The 25,251-nt window shown below is 44.8% G+C and overlaps 1 protein-coding gene and 1 pseudogene across 1 annotated transcript in view; both read right to left on the bottom strand.

The window, feature by feature from the left end:
* The window catches only part of LOC105465157 (solute carrier family 1 member 4), a 35,321-nt gene extending 27,314 nt beyond the window's left edge, over positions 1-8,007 (bottom strand). Inside the window, exon 1 of the mRNA XM_011713431.3 lies at positions 7,155-8,007. Coding sequence (XP_011711733.2) covers positions 7,155-7,681 — 527 coding nt within the window. The 5' untranslated portion in view covers positions 7,682-8,007. The remainder of the gene's footprint in view (positions 1-7,154) is intronic.
* Positions 2,151-2,267, bottom strand: LOC112423774 (U6 spliceosomal RNA; annotated as a pseudogene).
* Positions 8,008-25,251: the final 17,244 nt, after the last annotated feature.

The raw sequence follows: 25,251 nt of genomic DNA, 5'->3' as shown, positions 1-25,251 counted from the left end.
ACATGGAGCTGGAAGGGATTTTAGAGGTGATCCAGTTCTATCCCCTCATTTAGCACATAGAGACACCAATGCCCAGTCACTGAGCATCTCCCATTTCTGCTCCATCTAGGCCAGCACCATCCAACTGAAATGTCTGCATTTGTGCAGTCCAATATGGCAGCCTTGCGGCTATAGAGCACTTGAAATGTGGCCAGTGCTACCAAGGCACTGATTTTTAAGTTTTATTTACACTTGACGTAATTTTAAGTAGCCACATGTGGCTAGTGTCTATTGTATTAGATAGCCCAGATGTACAGTACTGAAATCCAGAGTCCAGAAGTCAGGAGGACCAAATGGTCATCCTGTGTTCACCTCCGCACATCACCCACTTTCACTGGGTTTAGGATGCTTCTAAGCACTGAGCTCCTCATCTTATTCAAGTTTGCAAATATTTCCTTTTTCCATTGTTTGATCCTGAGAGATCTACTTGAATTACATATGTGTTAGGCCAAAGTTTCTCAAATATCAGTAGACCATTAAATCAATGTATTGGCTTTAACCAGTATTTTATAAAAGATGAAATACATAAGACAAAAATATCAGCATGTATCACACTTAAAATATTGTTTAGTGGAGCCTGTGTTTTGGTTTGAGTATGTGAGAGTTGGGGGGAGGGTATAGTGTGGATGCCATAATGTAAAATGTATTTCTTATGGTAGGTCAAAATTAAAAACGTGTGTGAAACCTCTAAGATACACTACTTAAATCTAAAATCTAGAGGCCCAAGTCAGTCCAAACTATGAGATAATGAATGAACAAGCTTTTCCAGTGCTATCTTTGAATACATTACTTAAAACAAACAGAAAAACTAGTATGAAATGAGGTTGAACTGGCCAGTGTAGAACCACGGTGGGAGGTGCTATGCAGACCCATGCAATTCACACAGTGAAAAACTTCAAAGACATTCTTTCTGTAATATCTGATACTGTTTGTTCTTCTGATCCTATTGTCAAGGGTGGTATACATTTCTCTGTTCTATATGAAAAGAATGCAAAACAATTTACTTTTGCTTGGGCATATTTTGTTCCAGAATTATTTCCTTTTATTTAAGTTCAAAAATTCTTTACCAAATCTATTAAAATTTCAAAGACTCTTCAGAACAGGATATGGCACAGTATGTACACCTGATGAATATTTATTATCCCTAGTATTTATTGTTACAGAGCCAGTTAACAGGGATGTGCCCCTTCAGATCTTGGTACCCCCTACAAGGCTGAGCTGAGGAAGGGCTGGGACTGGTGGACTTGCACTCTGATGATGGGGGTGTGAATCTATCCTCTCTTTAAGGCCTCCATCCAGTTTTAGATTCCAGCTGGAAAGGGTAGGGCTGAACCCCTGGAGTGGGGAACTTTTGGGGGAAATTAGATTAAGAGCAGCACTCATGCTCAGTATCAAATAGCCCTCAGCTGTCCCTGAGAAGCTGGGACACACTAGAATATTAGCAAAGCACTCATATATTAACTCATTTAATCCTCACAACCATTCTAGATAGTAGATCTCATTAGCCTCATTTTACAGATAAGGACACTCAGGCACAGAGAGGACAAACAACTTGTGCATGTACAGCAAGTACGTCATAGAGCTGGGCTTCAAATCCAGGTGGTTGGCTTTAGTGTCTGCTCTTCAGCACTACCCACCTCCCTAGACTGATGCTTTTTTCTGTCTCTAAACTATTCAGGTGTCCTCCTGGGTGGTAAAAGAAATGGTCAAGAGTTAAAATCTTTCTTTTAAAAAAAATTACAAGCTGCTATTATTTTCCTTTCGTCACTAGATAGCGCTGGAAAAGCTTGTTCATTCATTATCTCCTAGTTTGGACTGACTTGGGCCTCTAGATTTAAGTAGTGTATCTTAGAGGTTTCACACATGTTTTTAATTTTGACCTACCATAAGAAATACATTTTACATTATGGCATCCACACTATACCCGCCCCCCGACTCTCACATACGCAATTAATTTGGATCCTTGTTAGATGTGCTAAGTCTTCATCTTGCCTATAGAAGAGAGAGACACGGGCATAGTTACAACAACCCGCCACAGTCAATAATGAAAAGAAATTGTTCACAACTCACTCCTCAACTTTGCTGGCTAATATTACCATGTTTTTAATTAAAAAAATATGGAATGCTTCACGTTGGAACATCTCGTTGTGTGTCATCCTTGCACAGAGGCCATGCTTGTCTTCTCTGGATTGTTCCAGTTTTAGTATATGTGCTGCCAAGGCAAGCACAGGGGGCTAATATTAAATCTCAGTCTCTGATAGTTTTTTTTTTTTTTTTGCACCTATTCAAGAAATGTGTTCTTTGCAGCTTGAGAAGCACCATACCTATTCACACCCATCCTTGAGAAGGATGTAAGTCCAGCACACCTCCCTCTGTGAAGGGAAAGGCTCAGAGCATGGTTTGCTATTAAGAAAATTAGCACGAGCGGAGAAAAAAAACCCTAGAAAACTGGGCAACAGATAAAATCCTAATTGTATTTACTATATACACGGCCACAGCCTACTATGCTACTGCAAGATGGTGGCCCTCGGCCATTCTTCTGGCTGCCTAGGCCCTGGGCCTAGGCTCTGTCCCTACCTGCCTCCTTGGCAGTTACGCCCTGGTTCTCCATTCGAAAACTACAAACTTTAGAGCCCAAAGGAATGTTAGAAACCAGTTGCCTCAATCCCTTCAATTTACAGCAGAGGTGAACTGGAGATCATAAGCATGTAAGGCAGGGGAAAAAGAAACCGGAATGTCAGTGAGGATCTGTGGGGACTTCTGTCCCATTTCAGAACGGAAGGCTCTTCCATGTTTAGTTTTGACTTTTCTCCACTTTCCAAATTTTCCATAGTGTGAATCTATTAATTAGTAGTCTAAAACATAGTCAGTTACTATTCACTTCTCCTCCAGATGCCATGTGGTTCCCAATATACCTAAAGACTACATTAGCGGCCGGGCGCGGTGGCTCAAGCCTGTAATCCCAGCTCTTTGGGAGGCCGAGACGGGAGGATCACGAGGTCAGGAGATCGAAACCATCCTGGCTAACACGGTGAAACCCCGTCTCTACTAAAAAATACAAAAAAACTAGCCGGGCGAGGTGGCGGGCGCCTGTAGTCCCAGCTACTCGGGAGGCTGAGGCAGGAGAATGGCATGAACCCGGGAGGCGGAGCTTGCAGTGAGCTGAGATCCGGCCACTGCACTCCAACCTGGGCGACAGAGCGAGACTCCACCTCAAAAAAAAAAAAAAAAAAAGAAAAAAGACTACATTAGCTTCAAGTCATCTTGAGTTCCCCTAAACATTCCTTTTCTTCCCATCTAGCCTCCTTTATTTCAGGTTATGGAAAGAGGGCCATCCCCATTAGCTCAGGTGAACTGGAAAACCCAATCACTCTAGTTATAACAAGAGCACAGGTGTATTGGGCCAGCACTATTCTAACAGCTTCAGAACCCAGAGGAGCTTTAGAGCTCTTAGACACAACCCAGCTAACCCTCAGAACAATCCTGCGAGGTAGGTACCATCATGATTCCCATGATAAAGATGAGGAAACCAAGGAATGGAAAAGTTATGGACATATCCCACAACCAGTAAGCATTGTTAGGGACCAAGAAGTTCCACAATGGCTAGTTTCCTGTTTCTGTCTCTTTGGTGCCCAACTATTTCATTTTGGATGAAAAGCCACAAGTCAACCACTTAGGTCACACATAGTTCTGAAAGTCCTATACTGTTCTGGATTCCCAGGCACAGAACTCCGGGCTGCTCAGGAAGAGACTATGATTCTTCCACCTGCCAGCTACTGTTGGCCATCCCTTCTCAGTGCTTCTAGCACCAGCCTTCTCATCCCAATTCTCTATTCTACATTGTTATTTATAATCCATTGTGTGCTGGGAGATCAAACCACTCAGCAATGACATTCTGAATTAAAAAATATGTATACACATGTAATGAACACCTACTAGCTTCATCTCTTTCTGACTTGTAGTTCCAGCTTTAAAAACCAAATTAGAAATCATGACAGAGAGACCCTGGGGAATTTTGGGGCACTTTACCATCAGGAAAGGGTATGGACTTTAGCACAAAGCCTTGGCAGCAGCTATGCTGACTCATCAGAGGCCTCTCCCACTCTTCCAGGTGTTTAAGTTCTGAGCAGCTACCTGGAGAGGGCCTGCTGGATAACTGAGGTGTTTACTGGCAGAGTCTCATTTCATTCATGTGCCCCTAGGAAGAAAGGAATGGGCACTGCATTTCCAAAGAAGATGCCCAGAGTAACATGAAATCCACATCCATGAGGTTTCCTTGAAGGAAGCAATTTTTAAAATTTGACATCAGAGACTCTCCAGACTCAGGAAGCATTTCCGGGTGGCTTGGGACTTAGTTTCCTTTCACAAGCTGCTCAGCCTAAGACCAAACCTCAGCAGGTGCACACATACTTTCCTTCGCCCGAGGAGCTCAGCCTCCATGCTGGCTGGAGGAAAGGGGCATTTGTCTTGACCCAGTCATATGCCTACCAGGTTCCTCTCTGGACCCAGAGAAAGCATTTCCGAGATAGCCGCACTAGACTAGGCAGGTGACATTACTAAGGCATGTTGACTTGGAGGAAGAGGGATTAGGAGAAATAGAGAGAATCCTGCACTGTGGGGTAGGAGACCCACAGTCCTTCTAATCTTTTCTTTGTAAGCCACTCCATGACCTTGAGCAAATCGCTTAATCTCTGTCTCAGTTTCCTCAGTCGCAAAATAGGATATACCACCTGTCCTACCTTTATCCGTGAGCTGCTGGATTAGATGCAGTTGGCTGTTGGAAGAATTGTGAAACACTACCTATCCCCAACAAGCCACAACAAAGCCTCTCTTAGCCCTCCAAGCAGGTGCGGCCCAAGTCATTGAAAAGTTGCACCCACACTACTAAGCTATGATGCTGGGTACACCATTCATGTCAGAAGCAGGAGCTGAAGGGGCTTGGGTCTAAAACTAGAAAACGATGATCAGGAAACAAGAAGTCCCTTCTGGAGCTGGAGGTAATGAGGTACCCCCCTACCACCACTGCCCCCTCTTCTGGAGATAAAAGATCCTATTGAGGCTCCCAGTGCGGGACCACTAGCAGGGCAGGGCTGAACATCCATTCTCCCTCCCTGGGTCACAGATCCCTGCAAAGAATAATCCTTTAACCCCAGAACTGCCTTCCCTCCCTGAGAGAGCTGACCGACATCCTGCAGGTAATAAGCTAAAGGTGCTCTCAACCTCAGGAGACTTCCTTTCAGCACTCACCTAAAAGTTAGTTCCCAAAGTTAAAGTGTCTGGACTGCAATATCTAGCCGCCAGTCACAGAACAAAGGCTGTGATCTAGACCAGCCTGGGCAGCATAGTGAAACCCCATCTCTAAACTAGCTGGGTGTGGTGGTGTGCACCTGTAATCTCAGCTACTCTGGAGACTGCGGCAGGAGGATCGCTGAAGCCTAGGAGTTCGGGGATGCAGTGAGCTAGGATCCCAACACTGCACTCCAGTCTGGGCAACAGAGCAAGATCCAGACTCTAAAAAGAAAAAAAAGCTGTGATCCACTTAAAGTCCTAAGAGGCCACCACTATCTGCCCTTTTGTCAAGAACTTTTGGTCTCCCTCATGAGAGTGTTTTTTTGTCTTCTTTCTTTCTTTTTTCTTTTTCTTTCTTTCTTTTTTTAATACAGATGTCCTAAATTTTTGTTGTTGATTTAAATGAACAATCTCTCTCTTAAGTGCAGACAGCCATCACATTTTCCAGAAGGAGAAATGGAAACAGTGGAAAGGCAAGTCACTTTGCCCAGGGTTTGCTGTTTTTCACAACCTCAGCAATGAGGAGCTTTGCCTCAATAACTCAAGACAAAATACATTAATAACTCCAAGGCTCAGAATCCAAAATCATCAGAAACCTGGAGAGGGAGCCAGCTGGACTCCTCACTCAACTGAACCTGGTTAGATCAGTAACTGCCTCCAGGCTGCAGTTTTCCCATTTGTGAACTTTGGGCTAATGGAGAAACCAGGAGAGACCAAGGTTTTGGGTAAGTCACAGAAAGGATACTACATCATCTCAAAGGACAAAATGCAACTTCTAAGAATTACAAAAAGCAGGCAAAGTTAAGTGAAGATGCTTCTCTCCCTCCCCTCTAGAACTCACACTTCGGCACAAAGAAAGGCCTTTGAAACACAACACTCTGGCCGGGCGCGGTGGCTCAAGCCTGTAATCCCAGCACTTTGGGAGGCCGAGACGGGTGGATCATGAGGTCAGGAGATCGAGACCATCCTGGCTAACACAGTGAAACCCCGTCTCTACTAAAAAATACAAAAAAAAAATAGCCGGGTGAGGTGGCGGGCGCCTGTAGTACCAGCTACTCGGGAGGCTGAGGCAGGAGAACGGCGTGGACCCGGGAGGCGGAGCTTGCAGTGAGCTGAGATCCGGCCACTGCACTCCAGCCTGGGAGACAGAGCGAGACTCCGTCTCAAAAAAAAAAAAAAAAAAAAAAAAAAGAAACACAACACTCTGCAGTGGTCTTTACTGCGGTGGACAGCAACCTGTCCCAAGCCCCAAGCCCTCAGGAGAGGCATATTTCTGGGCAATATGCCTCACTCAACTAACCTCAGTCCTACTATCTGTGGGTCCACTGATAACTGCAGAAAATTGTCAGCTTCCTTCGCAGCCAAGGACTGTAACAGAGAAGGCCAAAGATTGCAAGCCGGATGACCCAACAGGCAAAACTTAACCAATGCTCCCAGAAGCTTTTAGGCACCATGTGGGAGAAAATGAGGGGAAGCCACTGGGGCGTGGTCGGAACATTTTTACCGGGGAGAGCAGCGCGAGAGTATGAGTAAAGAACAGGTGGGGCTCTTCCCTAACACACGCCCACTTAACGGTGGGGACTGGTTCTTGCTCAAAGATGCGGCCCTGCTCTTTCGATTGTGCGGTGCGCCCCAGCTGTTTGCAAAGGTGTGGTCAGCACGCAAAGACTCCAGACGTCATTTTGATATTTTTAAAACGTTAAACGCCACCAGCAGCCAACTAAGAATTAACTCTTAGGAGTGTATGTGCATATGTGTGTATGAACTGGAGGGCATCCGAGAGCTGGCGTCTCCCACTGGGCCCTGGGCGAGGTGGAGAGTGTTACCTGGCCAGGTCGAGGAAAGAGTCCACCGTCTCTTTGGGGACAGGAGGAGGCCCCGAGTCCTTCAGCCCCAAGTCGCTGGACTGAAGGGTCTGCGCACCGGATCCCGGTTTGATGATGAACGCCAAGGCCACGGCGAGCGCCGAGGCACTGAGCGTGGTGAGGCCAAAGTAGGCGACAGCGATGCCGCCCAGACGCCCGAGGGAGCTGGCATCGAGGGAGGCGGCCCCCGACACCAGGCTGCAGACCACCAGCGGCAGGATGATCATGCGCAGCATGCGGAGCAGCATCTCGCCGGGGAAGGCCAGGTAGGTGACCTGCGTGCGGCTTAGGCTGAGCCCGCGCAACGCCGCGCCCAGGCCCGCGCCCGCCAGCACCCCGGACACGGTGAGCAGCACCAGCGCTTGGCGCCGCAGGAAGCCCGCGCAACGCCGCGCGCGTCCCGCCGCGGTCCCCGGAGCTCCGGGCCCGGCCGCAGGCCCCGCCTGGGCGCTGTCAAGGTAGCCGTTGGTCTCGTTGCTCTTCTCCATGGCGCTGCACGCCGCTCCGAGCTAGAGGTGGCAGGGGACGTGGGCTCTGGCAAAAGACGGGGCTCCCAATGAATGGTGAGTCGGCGATGGTGAGGTCGGCCAGCTGTGCTTCGCAGGTTCTGGGAAGCCGCCCCGGGGGTCTCCCGGCCTGGCGCAGGAACAGGTGCGAGAAAGGCGAGGAGAAGCGCGGAGTGTGGGTTGGAGCCGCGGACGGAGAGGATCGCGCCGCGCCCAGCCTCCCCGGTGCAGCGGCCGGCTGGAGATGATGCAAGCGGGAGCCGCAAGCGAGGACGCAGACAGGGAAGGAGGAGGGAGCGGGAGCGGGAGCGGGAGCGTGAGCGTGAGCGGCCCCAGCCCGCCCACTTCACGCCCGCCGTCCCGCCCCCTGCGGCGCTGGCCAATCACAGCCCGGGAGCCGCCGCTGGGAGCCTCTGGTCCCCACCCGGGTCGGGGGTGCCGCGGGGGGCGGCCGGGCAGGAGGCTCCACCCGAGGCCGCGGGGGCGCGGGGGGCGCCGGGCAATCCTGGCGCCAAAAGCCGCCTCCTCACCCGGCTAACGGAGGCCGGCTCCGGGCGACCGCGGGGAAGTGCGGGCTGAAGGCCCGCCCGGGCTCGTTGGCACCTGCCGGGCCCTCTCCCGCGGCCGGGATCTGAGTCCTCGGGGCCAGAGGGCCCGGGAGAACTTGGAACGCAGGGGCGTTCCTCCTCCTGAGGACTGTGGGAGGGGAGGGGAGGGTTTCTCCCTCCCAGGTGGTGCTTTCGCCTCCGCGCCGCCCGCGCTCCTCTCCAGAGCTCGCGGCCTCTCCCGCCAGGGGGCCGCGCGCGGTGAGGGGGCCCAGGGCGGTCCTGCCGCCGCGTCCCCTCCTGCGGAAATCCCTTCTTCCAGGGGTCCTCAGGGGCTCGTGCGGGTAAAGTACGCCATGGTGTCCAGCAAGGCCCGGCTCTGAGACAAAGGATTGACCGGAGGATGGATGAATGAGGGGAGCCTTCGCACGCGTTCATTAGGGCTGTAACGCAGCCGTACCGCGACAGAAAGGGGGCTCGAGGTGCCACCAAACCCAGCGCGCCTGGGCCGCGCCACCCCGCGCACTGGGGCGCTCCTAGGCGTGTGGCCTGGGGCTGGGTCGCCCGCCTGGCAGCTGTCTGCAGTATGGGCGTTTAAGACGCAAAACTCTTCTAGAAGAAACAGAGCTCTCACGCCACCTCTTCCAGTTGGTTTCTGCCACGTAACCCAAGCTGAAACACAAGCCACTGGATTTTAATCTCTTCCATTACCAGGCCTGAGTCCTGGCGCGAAAACAGCCAGACGGCGGTTTGGCCATCCTGAGTGGTTCCTCATTGTTCATGTTCTGTGGATTTCCTGTTTATTTCGTCTTTTATTTGATATCTGCTTTGGCCACACGAGTTACAAGGGAAACTTCTGCTGAGTCTTTTTACTGTGTCACAGTTATTGTATTTTTATATTTTCTTATTCTGCTTGTGAATTGTTCTTTAAAGACTTCCGTGAGTGAAGTCTTTTTATTTTTCTTTCTTCCTTCCTTCCTTCCTTCCTTCCTTCCTTCCTTCCTTCCTTCCTTCCTTCCTTCCTTCCTTCCTTCCTTTCTTCCCTTTCTTCCCTTTCTTTCCTTTCTTTCCTTTCTTTCCTCTCTTTCTGGGACAAGGTCTCGCTGTGTTGCCTAGGCTGGTTTTCCAATTCCTGGGCTTATGGGATCCTCCTTGGTAGCTGGCACCACCCACTGTGCCAGGCAAGGGAAGACTTAATTGTGGCTAACCTCAATTAAGGAGGAAGGCAATTTACTATAGATTTCTTGCTAAAAAGGAGTCATCTTAAAACATGTCGTGACATATTTGTGCAAATCAAAATGCCTTCATAAGGAACTTTAAGGAGCTGTCCAAATTTTGAGACAGTGAGTATTTTATTGCTTGGAGCCAGCCAGCTATTGGCTAGAACTTGTAGGGATTTTGTGTGTGTGTGTGTGTGTGTGTGTGTGTGTGGTGGCGGGGAGGAGGGAATGTCAGATGAAGAGCTGCATATATTTGTATCTGGCTTTCCAGAATGCAGTTCATTTCTCTATGTGCACTGAAGAAAGAGTAATTCCTGCAGACACACACTGTGTTTTGCCAATCAGCCCTTCCCTTTGTTTTGACTACCACGTTTATGCAAAAGACTCTCAAATAATGCATCAGAAATGAGTCTCCGGCTGCCTGTTTTACATCTCCACCTGAATATCCAGCAGTCATCCCAACTCGAAATGTTGAAAACTAGACTCATGGTTGCCTTTCTCAAGTCTGCTCATCCTTTCTGTTAAAACATAATTGACGACCCAGTCACCTCTGTGTGAAACTTCAAAGTGAACTTTGATTCTTCCCTCTGTGGCGCCTTCTCTCATCTAATCAATTGCCAAGTCCCACAGAGACTCCTTTCACAATATTTATCACATCTGCCCATCCCATCTATTCCCACTGCTACCACCCTGGCTCAGTTCTTATTTCCTCACTTCTTTTTATTTTTTTTATTTTTTATTTTTTGAGACGGAGTCTCGCTCTGCCGCCCAAGCTGGAATGCAGTGGTGTGATCTGGGCTCACTGCAAGCTCCACCACCCTGGTTCATGCCATTCTCCTGCCTCAGGCTCTCAAGCCGCAGGCCCTTATTTCCTCACTTCTTATCAGGGCTATTGAAATGTTCTCCTAATTAGTCTTCCCACCTGCAATGCTCCTCTTGTTCCAACCATCCTTATTTTGCCTTGCCCCAGGCTAATCTTCCTAATGAGTAACATACATGTTAGGATAAAGTTCAGCTTTCACCCAGCAGAAAAAAAGGAGAAATGAGTGCATGCCTTCTCCCTTTAAAAACACTTCCTGAAAGTCACACACATTATTTCTCTTATATTTCATCGATAAGAATTGAGTCAAATGACCATACCTTGTTGCAAGAAAAGTTAGGGAATGTAATTTTTGTTTTACACAGGCATGCACCCAGTTAAAAAATTGGACTTTCTGTTACTAAAGAAACACAGAAAAATGATATTGGAGGACAACTCCTTCATATCACTTCTTGTTCAAAAGCTTTCAGTGGCTCCCACTGAATTAAGAATGTGTTCCTCATCCTGGCATTCGAGGCCTGCCATGATCTCGCCTCAGCCTGCTCTCTAGCCTTGTGCCCTCTATGCCTCCTGCAAAAGTGGCACTGTGTGTTGCTTCCACATTGTTTTGCCTCTCCATCCAGTCCCAGTTCAGATACCACATTCCTCCCATAGCCTTTCTGAATCCCCTTTGCACCAACTCTGCTTGCTGCCTGCAGCTTTTTGTGCTGTACCTGTGCACTCCAAAGCTGCAATAATAGTCAGTTAATCCTCAACTAGGAGTGGGGAACTCCCTGAACTATTGTGTGGTGCTGAGTGTGAGAGCACTGTTTGGGGGTGCCTTATACTATGCCACATATATCTATCATTGAATTAGCAAAAACTCTCCTTAGGAAAGAGTTGGTCTCTTGGGGCATTTTATCTCCAGAGGGCTGCCCTGTAGCCACTCTGCCTACTTGTGAGGCAAACCAAGAAATAGGTGTCCTCTTCTGGCCTCAGCAACATTTGGTGGTATTATTATATCTCTCTATGAAAGGGTTTCACTTTGTGCCACCTTTTTCCCTCTTTCTTCCTCTCCTTTTGCATTTTTTGGTCTTTTGATAATGTTACATGCCTCATGTTTGTAGGTATTTTGTGCAAAAAACAAAAAAAACAAAGTTGATTCCTGTGTTAGACCCTTTCCCCCACAGTACTTATATGTGTTTTCCCTGGTTTCTAGATGCATAAGTACTGAATTATAGCAACACCTTACAAGTGATCCAGCCTGACAGCATTACTACTACTATCATCTGATCCCGTGATAGGCTAAAGTATTGTTCAGCCAAAATTTCTTCCCTTGTTTCTCCCACTTAGGTAACAGTTTGCATTCCCCATTGCCTTTGAGCTTTGCCATTTAGCTCCTTGGCTAGTGGACTAAGTGGATCTGCTGCAAGCAGAGGCATCAAAATGTTTTCACACAAATGCGTGTGGACTCCTGCATACATGTGACCCAGCATGCCTTGGGTAGATGCTGCCCCTTCAGCCTGGCACCAGAACAAAGACAGGAGTGTGCCTGAATTTAGCCAGCAGCCCTGACCAAACCCAACTGCCTCACAGCCTAAAGAAGAACACCCCAGTCAACCCACAGACCCGTGTGTGAGAAAAATAAATGCTTATTGAAACCCACTGAGTTCCGGAGTCATGTGTTATACTGCATTATTTTAGCAATAACTGAGTATAAATGATAACTTCAGCATCTGTTCCAGTTATCTATTGCTGCATAACAAACCAGCCTAAACCACGCTGGCATAAAACAACAACCACTCAAAAAGAAGTGGCATAAAACAACCACCAATTTTTTATGCTCATGATTTTATAGGCCAGAAATTCAGATGGGGCCTAACAGGAGGTCTCATTTCGGTTTCACAATGACTGAAATCCCAAGCTGGGGTGGCTTAATGGCTAGAGATGGCTGGGACAGCTCACTTGGGGTCGTCTGCTTGTGGCCTAGGTTGTGGCTATCTATTAGGATCATCAGTTCTTTCCCACCTTGCAACTATTGAGTCTGGAATGTCCAAGATGTCTCATTCATTCACGTGACTGGCACCTTGGCTAGTGGGTTTGGATCTGCTGGGGCTAGCTGGCCATCTCTTGTTCTCTCAGTGTGGGTAGCTTGGGTTTCCTCACAGTATGGCAATCTTGGTGAAGTCAAGTCTCTTATGTAGTGATTGACTTCCCCCAAAGTGAGTGTCTAAGAAACGTAAGTAGAAGCTGCAAGACTTCTTCTGATCTAGCCTCAGAAGTCCCAGAACATTACTTCTATTTCATTCTGTCAGTCAAGCAAATCATTAAGGCCAGCCCAAATTCAAAGGAGGAGAATTAGACCACACCACTTAATGGTGGGAATAACCAAGAATTTGCAGCCATCTTCAATCCACAGTAACATTCCTGCTTAAATACTCATGTTTTGTGGGCCAGAGCAGCACACATAAGTCACTACTTGCCCTAGCTCTGGTGTCTCTTTAGACAACTCTATTAGAAATCTGCTTTGTACAGTCTCTCAATAAATGGTGCTGGGAAAACTGGATAAAACCCTCATCTCACACCATATACAAAAATCAACTCAAAATGGATTAAAAACTTAAATTTAAGACCTGAAACTGTTAAACTACTAGAAGAAAATATGAGAAATATGAGAAAAGCATCATGGCATTGGTATGGGAAATGATTTTTTAAAAATACGACCCCGAAGCACAGGCAACAAAAGGAAAAACAGACAAATGGGATTACGTCACACTAAAAAGCTCTGCAGAGCAAACAATCAACAGAAGAGACAACCAACAGAGTGGGAGAGTATATTTGCAAACCAGACATCTGATAAGGAAGGGGTTAATATCCAAAATATATGAGGAACTCAAACAATTCAACAGAAAGAAAACAAATAACCCGGTTAAAAAATGGGCAAAGGACTTGAATAGACATATCTCCAAAGGAAGCATACAAATGGCCAATAAGTATATAAAAAATGTTCAGCATCACTAATTATCAGGGAAATGCAAATTAAAACCACAATGAGATATCACCTGACACCTATCAGAGTGGCCATTAACAAAAAGAAGAAAGATAACAAATGTTGCAGAGGATGTGGAGAAAGGAGAACACTTGCATACTGTTGGTGGGAATGTAAATTAGTATAGCCATTATGGACAACAGTGTGGAAGTTCCTCAAAAACTTAGAAATGAAAACAGCAATCCCTGGATGTATATCCAAAGAATATGAAATCAGTATGTTGAAGAGATATCTGCACTCCCATGTTCGTTGCTGTACTATTCACAATAGCTGAGATATGGAAACAACCTAACTGTCTATCACAGGATGAATGGATAAAGAAAATGTGGTACATAAACTTGTGTACCACAATGGAATACTATTCAGCCTTTAAAAGAAGGAAATCCTGTCATTTACAACCACATGGATCAATCTGAAGGATATTTTGTTAAGGCAGGCACAGAAAGACAAACCATATGATCTAATTTATACGTGGAATTTATTGTACAAAGTAGAACTCATTGAAACAGAAAGTAGAAAGGTAGTTACTAGAGGCTGGTGATTGGGGGGATTGGAGATATGTTGGTCAAAGGAAATAAAATTTCAATTAGATAGGAGGAATAAGTTCATGAGATCTATTGTACATGATGGTGACTGTAGATAGTAACAATATATTGTATACTTGAAAGTTGCTAAGAGAGTAGTTTTAAAGAGTTCTCACCGCAAAAAGATAAGTCTTTGCAGCAATGTATGTGTTAAATAGTTTAGCCATTCCACAATGTATACATATATCAAAACATCATGTCTTACACCATAAATACATACAATTTATAAAAGAAAAGAAAGTTCTTTTGGCATGGTTTAGTCATGTTCTTAAAACCATGACTGCATCATCCATCATGAAGGAGACTCAATTTCCCTCATTAAAGAATGGCTATAGATTTTTTTACTTACAGAGTGATAACAATAGTTTTATTCCTTTCTTGTCAAAGTGACTGCCACTCCCAATATACTTATGTATCCACAAATAGTGTATTGTACTCACACACCGGCTTCTGCTAGCAAAAAGGTTGTCTCAGCTTTATCCTCACATCTGATGACCATTACATATTTTTCACACTATTTCACTAGAGTCATCAGGAACATCATTAAAATCATAAAGCAGGAGTTATTTTTCTGCCATGAATGGACTGAAAAAAGAAAATTGTATCCTTCATCACAGGCAAATTTGGATTCTAGAGTACTTTTTACTTTTCCTAAGAGATACCAGAGAGTTTAAGTAACAATTATATCAAAAAGGTTAAATGCCAGTTTGGTTCTTTCCATATCAGCAAAACACAACTTTGTAGGAAGTACAATGTGATTTTTTTAAAAGAATATTTGCTCTCCAAATAGATCTGAGTACTTAGCAAACAGAGCAAGCAAAGAAAAAATCCAAAGTAATAAATAAATTCTTTTTCTCCTGTGGTGAACAACTTAGTATACAGTGGCATACTGGCATCAAAGTACTGATGACTTTGTAATCAGTAATCCTTTTTCTAGGCTCCCCTCAGTATAATCCCTACCAACCAAAAAGAAAAAAAAAAAAAAAGAGAGAGAGAGAGAAAAAAGGGGCCATAGAAATGACCCTAGAACCAAAAGGTCAGGCGCAGACTCAGATAAACAATTTGAGTCAATACTAAAAAAGGAATTTGGTCAGAATGGGAGTAAAAGTCAGAATGAAACTGAAGTAAGGTGTCTGTCTCTATGGTTTTAGAGACTAGCTAAAGATATAATAACTGACACTTTCTTTGTGGAAGGGTCTGGTGAAATAAGAGCACCAAAGAAGACAAGTTAGAAGATGGGAACACCAGTTAGGTTGGTGTCTGGGTTTTGTGGGTGGCAGTTCTAAGGCTAGGGATTTAACTCAACAACACAACCAGATGTTTATGTAGTTTCCTACTAAGAATAAATCACTCTGCAAGGCTCATAGAATGAATACAAAACTGGGGAGTAAGAATTACTAGAGCAGCTGATAAAATGCATATTCCTGAGCCTGGAGCAGGGCCTTGGAACCTGCATTTCAACAAGCCAATCCCTCCCCCACCGTATTATTCAATCAAGAAGAATTTTTAAGGGCATTGAATTAACAGAGTTCAGCTTTAGAAAAGAACAAAATAAGATCTAGAGCTAGGTCTTTAAAGCCTGCCAATCAAGTCCTTCCAACTAAGTGCAATGCTAAGAGGAAGTCTTTTCCTGCTTAGAGAGCCTCATGTGAATAATTCTGAGTCTTTTGGTAAATACACAGTGGTTTAGCTTCCTCTCTATCAAGTGACTCTACAATGATGTGATTATAGAAAGTTGTAAGGACAGTTACAATTTTTTAAAAATTGAGAAAGAAGAGTGCTTCACTTGTAAGACAAATGCATGGATATTGTGATAGATTATGAAAATAGTCCCATTTTTCACCTCTCCCTGTGTCCTGACCCTTTGTCATGTTGCTTTTCAAGGCCCTCCAATTCTGAATCTGGGCTCAGTTATATGCTTCCCTTTGGCCAGTGGATATGGCTGACTGAGACAAGCAGAGATTTGAAATGGGCTTACACATTGAGCTTTTCTCTTGTGCCTGTGCCATTGCCATAAGACCATGCCTGGACTAGCCTGATAGAGGATGAGAGTCACCTGGAGCATGACTGAGTCCTCCAGCTATCATAGTAGAGGTCATTCCAGACCAATGACCAACCAGTTAGCCAGCGGATATGGGAGCAAGCCCAGCCAGGTCAGGAGAGCTGTCTAGTTCCTGCCCCCCACCCCACCTCCTGAAACATGAGCAAGAGACACTTATTATATGCCACAGAGGTTTCATGGTTTTTTGTTGTTTTTTTTCACTGTATTGGTCCAAGTTCTCCAAGAAGCAGATGCCAGCTGGGTGCAGTGGTTCATGCCTGCCTATAATTTCAGCACTTTGATGGGCTGAGGCTGGAGGATCACTTGAGCTCAGGAGTTCGAGACCAGCCTGGGCAACACAGGGAGACCTTGTCTCTCCCCGCCAAAAAAAAAAAAAAAAAAAAAAAAAGATAGAATAAAATGTACAGGGGATTTTATTAGGGACTTTCTTATGTAAGAAAATAGAGAGGGAGCTGTGGGCTAGGAATGCTGTCAGAAGGCAATGCAAGTCTGACCCCGGGTGAAGGAAACAGGGAAGGAAGGTTGAATGGAAATGTCCTAGACTGTCCTGCAATAGCAGGAAGGTGTAGCAAAGCTATTGGGGAACCTCAAGTGAAAGCCAGCTGTCAAAGGAGTTTTGAGCCTCCTAGGGAACAGCTGAATCCCCACTGCATTCAGCCATTGGCTGGGAGCTGCTTGTGGGAGGCATGGCCTTGACACAAACATTGCAGTGGATTTCAGAGCACACTAATTGGTGAATTAGGCTAATTAGTCTGCAGGGTCTTTCTCATGGCTGCCACAGTTGCACTGCATTATTATGGGAAGACAACTGATATAGGCAGAGACTACTTACTGTAGAAGATTCTTAATATGAGCAGTACTGCCTCCTAAAGGACATTTTGGAAGTGTCTGGGGGAGTCTCTTAGCTGTCATAACGTTTGAAGGCCAGGGATGTTAGATGTCCTGCAATGCAGTGGACCGTCCTGCACAGCAAATCTTTCTGTGTCCTTTGCGGGTTTCCAATGAAATCCACAAGGGAAATAATCTGTTGAAAATTATCCGAGACAATAATCTGATTCTGTTTTATATAGAAACATCAAATATTTCTTGCTTAATATGAATATGCACTGAATTTCTAAGATTGCAATTGCTATGCATATTGAAAAATGCTTTGTTTGAAACTTTATTAAGTGTTAGTTACCTATTTTAGGAAATCATGCCAGAAAGCATCACTACTTGTGGTGTATGAGTCACCAATGCAGTGCTTCCGGGACAGTCTGCATTTGTGACAGTGGCCACCATGTGCAATGTGGAGCATCTGGCTCTGTTTTTGTTTATTTGTTTGTTTGTTTTTTGAGACAGAGTCTCGCTCAGGCTGGAGTGCAGTGGCACGATCTTGGCTCAGTGCAACCTCTGCCTCCCTGGTTCAAGCAATTCTCCTGCTTCAGCCTCCCAAGTAGCTGGGATTACAGGCACTCACCACCACACCCGGCTAATTTTTATATTTTTTTAGTAGAGACGGAGCTTCGTCATGTTGGTCAGGCTGGTCTTGAACTCCTGACCTCAGGTGATCCACCTGCCTCAGCCTCCCAAAGTGATGGGATTACAAGCATGAGCCACCGCGCCTGGCCTGGCTCTTTTGTTAAATGGCCCTCTATGATCATTCCTGGGCACTGATGATGAAACAAATTTTATTATATTGATTTTCTTGAAATTATGTGGTTGGTAGGCTGTTTTACTTAAGTACTTCATTTTAGGATGAAAGAAGATGCTAGGTCTCCCATAGCGCAGAACTACTCTTGTAGAATGGGGGTTAAAAAGCTATATAAAGATTATAAAAGAGAAGAGAAATGTACACACATGTTCATAGCAGCATTAGTCACAATAGCCAAAAAGTGGAGGCAATCCAGGTGTCTGCTGACAGATGAATGGATAAACAAAACAATCTATACACACTCCTTCCTCAGTAGCCCAAGATCACACTAAGCTTCACCCTTCGTTGGAAAACTGAGCACCAGATGTATGGAGAGGTGTCCGAACATCAGTCCTGCAGAGCCTGTCCTCTGAAGTCCTGGTTTCTAGTAACACCACCACTTCCCTTTTGCTCCCCAGTCCTAGAGGTAGTAGCTTCTCCCTTCGGTAATTAATCTCTGGTTTGCCTCAGCATTCTCTTTTTGCTTTTTTTCCCCGATACCCTAACACCATTGTAATCAATTACCTATATTATATCTCTTCTGTTGGAAATTCCTAGTGTGATTTCTGTTTTCCTGACTGGACACTGACCAAAGAAACCTCTTAAAAATACACATTTCTCTGTCAGCAAAGTGGTGTGGTAGTGATGTTGCCTCTACCTGTACTCATAGGGCAGAATCTGGTATGGATCCCAATAGCAATTAGATTTCAGGCTCTATTTTCTACTGAAAGGAGCAAGAGCTCTTTGCTTTTGGGTTGTTTTGTTTGTTTGTTTCTTTGTTTATTTGAGACAGTCTTGCTCTGTCACCCAGGCTAGAGTGCAGTGGGAAGATGGCTTGAGCCCAGGAGTTTGAGGCTGCAGTGAGTCACGATCAAGCCACTGCACTACAATCTGGGTGGCAGAGTGACACCATGTCAGAAGGGGAGGGAAGGGGAGGGAAGGGGAGGGGAGGGGAGGGAAGGGAAGGGGAGGGGAGGGGAGGGGAATGGGAAAGAAAGGAAGGAAGGGAGGGAGGGAGGGAGGAATTAGGTTTATAGATTTACAAGCTAATTTGATATTAATGAAAACATTAGTAACATCTAGCATTCTCCATACACAATAGCACTCCATGGGTGCTGAAAACTCACCCAGCCATCCTCCTCATGATGGGCTGGGGAAGGCACCTAGGTAATCCTGTGGTGATGCAGGCCTCTCGGGCAGTGACTGCTTCATCTCTGGGGGCTGCCTCAGGACTAATGTTCAGCCCCTCCCTGTTGTCCATAGCTGTCACTGAAAGATTGTCTGGTCCTTCATCCTGGTGGATGGATGTCTTTTCTGATTGGTTGGAACCAAACTCATTACTAGACACTTTAAATATCACTGGTTATTTCGGATTGTGGTCATGTTCTGTGCCATTTCCTTTGGTCTCAAAGTCAACACATGCTGAAGTTCTTTATCCTGACTTGAAGACTCCTCTAGACAGCCAACTCTCCCACACCCCTGAGTCTGCTCATGGTTGTACCAGAACTTCTGGATCCCCGGCCCTTCTGGGGATAACTGAACCAACAATGAGATCCTTTTTGCCCGGACGCTGTTTCACTTACCCTCCTATCCTCAGCACCTTGCAATTTGCTGGGGCATTGTAGACACTGCTGTATGATATAGAAGTCTGTTGAACAGTGGAGCAGTGGTGAAGTTGTTTTTTGAATGGTGTGGCAGTATAGAGTAGTGGTTTGCTGAATGAGACAGCAGTATGTAGTAGTGTGATTGGCATAGCAGTATGGTTTAGTGTTTTATTGAATGATGTAACAGTATGGTGCAGAGGTTTGCCGAATGGTACAGCAGTATGATATAGGGGTTTTTTGAATGGCTTAGCGGTATGGCCAAGTTTGTTGAATGGTGCAGCAGAATGGTGTTGTGGTTTGTTGAATGATACATCAGTCTGATGTACAGGCTTATTGAATAGTGTAGCAGTATGGCATGGCAGTTTTTCGAATGGCTCTGCAGTGTGAAGTGGGAAGTCTGACATGTGTATATCTCTTTTTTGCCACTTAGGAGCCTTGTGATCTTGGGCAAGTTACTTAACCTTTCTGTGCCTCACTTTATATTCTGTAAAATGGGGGTAATGACGTCATAGTGTTGCTGAGAACCAAATGAATGTTGTGCACAAAATAATTAGCACAGTTCCTGATACATTATAAAATGCTTCATGAACATTAACTGAAACAACAATTATATAACAAAATTTGTTATTGTTGTGCATGGTTTAGTTTGTTACTTTAACTAGTTAATGTGTCAGAATAAAGAAAAACACACTCCAAGCTCTACTTCCATCTAAGGAAAAAGAATTTGAATTCTTGTTTACTATATGTTTGAATAATACAAAGAAGAATCCAAGCAAAACCTTGCTGTGTCATGGGGGAAGGTTAGGCATTTTCTGGTGAATTTTTCAGATCAAATTCTTGTTTTCTTTTTTCCTTTCTCTTGTACTCTGGTGCAGCTTTCCTGGATTCTTGCTGCTGTTGCTGAGTGCAGGGGAGTAAGTCACCATCTGCAAGAAGGCACGTGTAGATGAGATGGAATAAAAATCCAAGTGGCACTGTGAAAGGTCATTGCTAGTTAACAGGAAAAGGAATGGGCATTCGTCCCTGCTTGGCAGCCAATCTTGGCCCTTGGCAAGCATCCATTGTGAGTTTGGCAAGTGGCAGAAGTGGGTGGGTCATCCTGACTCTTCTCCACCCCACACCCTCCTCCCATGCCCAGGGCCAGTGTGAAGGTCACATGTCTTTCTTTTGAGTCATCCCCGTGTTTAGGCTGCCTGTGTCCAAGCTAACTAGGGAGACTGACTGTCAGAACTGGAACAAGATCCCCACCTTGATATGAAAGGCAAAGGACTTCATTCAGCAGGAATGAGGAATGGTGAACTCTGCATAGGAGGCAAGATCAGCATCAACAGTGACTCCACGTTGATAATATGTACCATGATAATGATGTGATGAGAATGGCACTTTCCTTCTGCGGTTTTTCTCCTCAAAACCCATCACCCTGTCTATTCATGAGAAAAACAGCAGACAAATCCCCATAGAGGGACATCCTACAAAATATACGACCAGCGCTCCTCAAAACTCTCAGGGCCATCAAAAGCAAGGGAAGTCTGAGAAACTGTCACAGCCTAGAGGAGCCTAAGAAGACATGATGGCGAATGTAGCGTGGCTTCCTGGAGGGGATCCTAGAACAGAAAAGGACATTAGGCAAAAACTAAGGGAGTCTGAATAAAGTGTGGACTTTAGTTAATAATAATAATGTATTGGTTCATTAATTGTGACAAATGTACCATACTAACATAAGATGTTAATAATAGGGAAAAGTGGGTGTGGGAATGTGAGAGCTCTTTGTATTATTGCCATAAATTTTATGTAAGTCTAAGACGAATCTAAAATTAAAATGTTTATTTTTAAAACTTTGCATAAGACAGGTCTGCAATACACCGTAGCCTGTTAACCCAGGTTGTCTCCAGGAAGCGGAAAGGGGTGCGGGTGGGGAGCTGCCACTTTGAGCCTCTACTGTGTGCAGGGTTAGGGGCTGGAGAGATTGAGGAGAATGAAAGGCACACGCTTGCTCTCACAGTATTTAGAGTCCAGCAAGGAAAGGCTTTTGATACTTCTATATTATTTGAATTTTTCTCCCACGGACATGACCTACTTTCAAAATCTGATTTTTTTAATGAAAAAAAAAGTACAACATAAAGCCAAATAAAAGTGAGAAAGAGCAGAGTCTCCTTATAAATGTTAACATGGATTGGATGTGGTGACTTACACCTGTAATCCCAGCACTTTAGGAGGCTGAGGTGGGAGGATTGTTTCACCCCAGGAGTTTGAGACCAGCCTGGGCAACTTAGGGAGACCTCATCTCTACACAAATAAAAAATTAGCCAGGCATGGTGGCACATGCCTATAGTCCCAGCTACTCAGTAGGTCAAGGTGGGAAGATGGCTTGAGCCCAGGAGTTTGAGGCTGCAGTGAGCCACGATCAAGCCACTGTACTACAGCCTGGGTGACAGAGTGAGACTATTAGAAGGAAACGGAAGGAAAGGAAAGGTAAAGGAAAGGGAGGGGAGGGGAGGGGAGGGAAGCACAGGGCCCCAAAAAATTAAAATTAAAAAAAAATGATCAGATTTCCTTGGACGCGCTGCTACCTATTCTTCGACTATGGTTTTTAAATTTCTTTTTAGGTCTAGACTAGAGTTCTGTCAGTTTAGAATGATGTTTCCCAAACTTACTTAATCTTGACCATAGAATACATTAAAAATAATACAATATTGACAGAACAACAGCAGATATGCATATGCTATAATGCAAACTTGTATTAAAGAAGGCCAGGAAAAGGGCCACCTAGATAAATTTCCTTAAGGAAAAAAATTCAATCAGAACATCTGCTATTTCACATGTTCTTATAAAACTTTTAAAATGAGTTTTTAATCTACTTTGTGTCTTTTATATATTTCTTGAATATTTTCTTTTAGAAATCACTTATCTCCATGTTGGAAACAGCATCACTGTGACCAAGAGGTGTATGAGGCACAGCTTTGGATCTATGCTTTCAGTGCAGTGTGTTGGGAAAAGTCCACTTTGCCCAGATACACTGCAGCCAAGGGACCAAGGATGCGAGCTGTATGCTGTGTGATATTTGTGCCCTCTTAAATTAGGCTACTTCGAATGCTGTTCATTGTTTCATTTTGGGCAATTTACAACTAGATTTTTTTTTTTCCTTTTAGAAAGTTCAAGCTCAACTGCTCATCTCCACTTTAAAGTATTCTGTATTTGCATTTGGTTCAAATGTCATCTAGCACCTGAAGACCCTTCTTTTCATTTAAAGCTTTCTTATTTTAGCCATGGATCTAAGGAGAACAAGTTAGTGCCATATATTTGTTTAGTGTTCAACATGCATTGCTCAGTATCACAGATATTAAAACAGATGCTAAAATTATGTGACAAGGTACATATACATTAGAATTGCATTTGGCTGCATGTAACAGGGATCTGACACCAATGGTTTACCTAAATAGGGGTGTTTGTTTTCCTATGATAAAAAATTTGGAGGTGAGCAATCCAAGGCAGATGCAGTAACTCTATGATGTCATCAATGACCCCAGCTTCATCTGGATCCCTGGGTGACTATCCTTAACATGTGGCTTTTGTCCTCATGGTCACTAGTTGTCTACTGCACATCCAAGTGTCAAGTCTGCATCTCAGGCAGGAGGAAGGAGGACAAGGATAAGAGGCGAAACGTGCCTTCTTATCCACCAGAAAAACATTTCTCTGAAAGCCAACTTGGTAGATGTCCCCTTACATCTCACTGACCTAAATGCTGTTACGTGACCACTACTAGCTGCAAAGGAGCTGAGAAAAAACAAGTCCTGTAGCTGGTCCCATGGGCGCCTTGAACAAAATCGTGGTTCTATTGTAAAGGAAGGCAGAGAGAGTGAATGCTGTGTAGGTGTCTCTCAGGGCCGGCCGCCGTCAGCTTACAAGGCATTTGGTAAACACTGCTCCTTCCTTGGAGTACAGAGCAAACGTCCTGCAGGGATTGTTCCAGCTCTTTCTGGTAAAGGCAGACTACTACGTAATTAAAATAACAATATTTTTCACATATGTGTTTTTCTAGAATAAATTTTGGTAGGAAAAACTAGCATTGGCATGTTATTTTCATGGAACATGTATTAAATTTCTTCAGAGTACAGATTAGGAAACTCCAGCCTAAGTCACAGAAATAACTTATTCCAAATGACAGCTGTATTTTATATTAAGAAAACCCAAAACTGGCCGGGCGCGGTGGCTCAAGCCTGTAATCCCAGCACTTTGGGAGGCTGAGGCGGGTAGATCACGAGCTCAGGAGGTTGAGACCATCCTGGCTAACACGGTGAAACCCCGTCTCTACTAAAAACTAAAAAAAAATTCGCTGGGCTTGGTGAGTGGGCGTCTGTAGTCCCACCTATTTGGCAGGCTGAGGCAGGAGAATGGCGTGAACCCAGGAGGCGCAGCTTGCAGTGAGCCGAGATTGCACCACTGCACTCCAGCCTGGGCGAGAGAGCAAGACTCTGTCTCAAAAAAAAAAAAAAAAAAAAAAAAAAAAAAAAAAAAGAACCCCAAAACTTACTTAAAGATTTCTTTAAATAAGTCTCTTAAATTTAAAAATCTAATTTAACTTTAAATTTTAAAATCTATTTATAGGCTGTATGCAGTGGCTCAATGCCTGTAATCCCAGAACTTTGGGAGGCCAAGGCAGGTGGATCACTTGAGGTGAGGAGTTTGAGATGCCTGGCCAACATGGTGAAACCCCGTCTCTACTAAAAATACAAAAATTAGCCAGGCGTGGTGGTGCACGCCTATAGACCCAGCTACTCAGGAGTCTGAGGCAGGAGAATCACTTGATCCCAGGAGACAGAGGTTGCAGTGAGCCGAGATTGCGTCACTGCACTCCAGCCTGGGTGACAGAGTCTCCATCTCAAAAAAAAAAAAAAAAAAAGAAAAGAAAAGAAAAGAAAAGGCCGGGCGCGGTGGCTCAAGCCTGTAATCCCAGCACTTTGGGAGGCCGAGACGGGCGGATCACGAGGTCAGGAGATCGAGACCATCCTGGCTAACACGGTGAAACCCCGTCTTTACTAAAAAATACAAAAACCTAGCCGGGCGAGGTGGCGGGCGCCTGTAGTCCCAGCTACTCAGGAGGCTGAGGCAGGAGAATGGCGTAAACCCGGGAGGCGGAGCTTGCAGTGAGCTGAGATCCGGCCACTGCACTCCAGCCTGGGCCACAGAGCGAGACTCCGTCTCAAAAAAAAAAAAAAAAAAAAAAGAAAAAGAAAAGAAAAGAAAAGAAAAACCTATTTATATATCTCGGTGCCAAACCTGTTGTATCCTACTTAGGGCTACTAATTTTCATTTCCAAATTCCAAATGGATAAGTAGTAAAAAATTGTACATTTTCTGGATAACTCTTCTGAAAACAAAAATGATAATTTGTTCACCTGAATCTTTTTAGTATCCGCTTCACTGTTTTGGCATTCTCATATGGTTTCAACAGTGTGTGATTTGACCTGAGAACAAAAATGACATCTTGGAGTGTTTTTGTTTACCTCAGTACTGACTTAGGTTTACAGATGGAGGCCTCTTCCTGCCACCATCAGTTTTTATTCTATCTATCTACACTCATCCACATCTGGAGTGAAATTAATCCTCTTTCCTGCACTCAATTCTAAATGATGGTTTTTTTTTTTTGTTTTTTGTTTTTTGTTTTTTTAGGAGAAAGTATCTTACTGTGCACAGGCCAGGCTGGAGTGCAGTGGTGAGATCATAGCTCACTGCAGCCTTGAACCTGGGCTCAAGCAATCTCTCCCCCAACCTCAGCCTCCCAAGTAGCTAGGGCTATAAGCAAGCAGCACAATGCCTGGCTAATTAAAAAAAAATTTTTTTTTTGTAAGACAGGGGTCTTGCTATATTGCCCAGGCTGGTCTTGAACTCCTGGCCTCACGCAATCCTCCTGCCTCAGCTTCCCAAAGTGTTGGGATTATAGGCATGAGCCACCATGCCCAGTTGGCTTCATTTTTAAATGTAAAAAATAATGCCTGTTACTTACCAAGATAATACAAG

The sequence above is a fragment of the Macaca nemestrina genome, chromosome 13, assembly GCF_043159975.1.
Source record: "Macaca nemestrina isolate mMacNem1 chromosome 13, mMacNem.hap1, whole genome shotgun sequence".
Lineage (NCBI taxonomy): Eukaryota > Metazoa > Chordata > Mammalia > Primates > Cercopithecidae > Macaca > Macaca nemestrina.
This window is presented reverse-complemented; position numbering and strand designations above follow the sequence as displayed.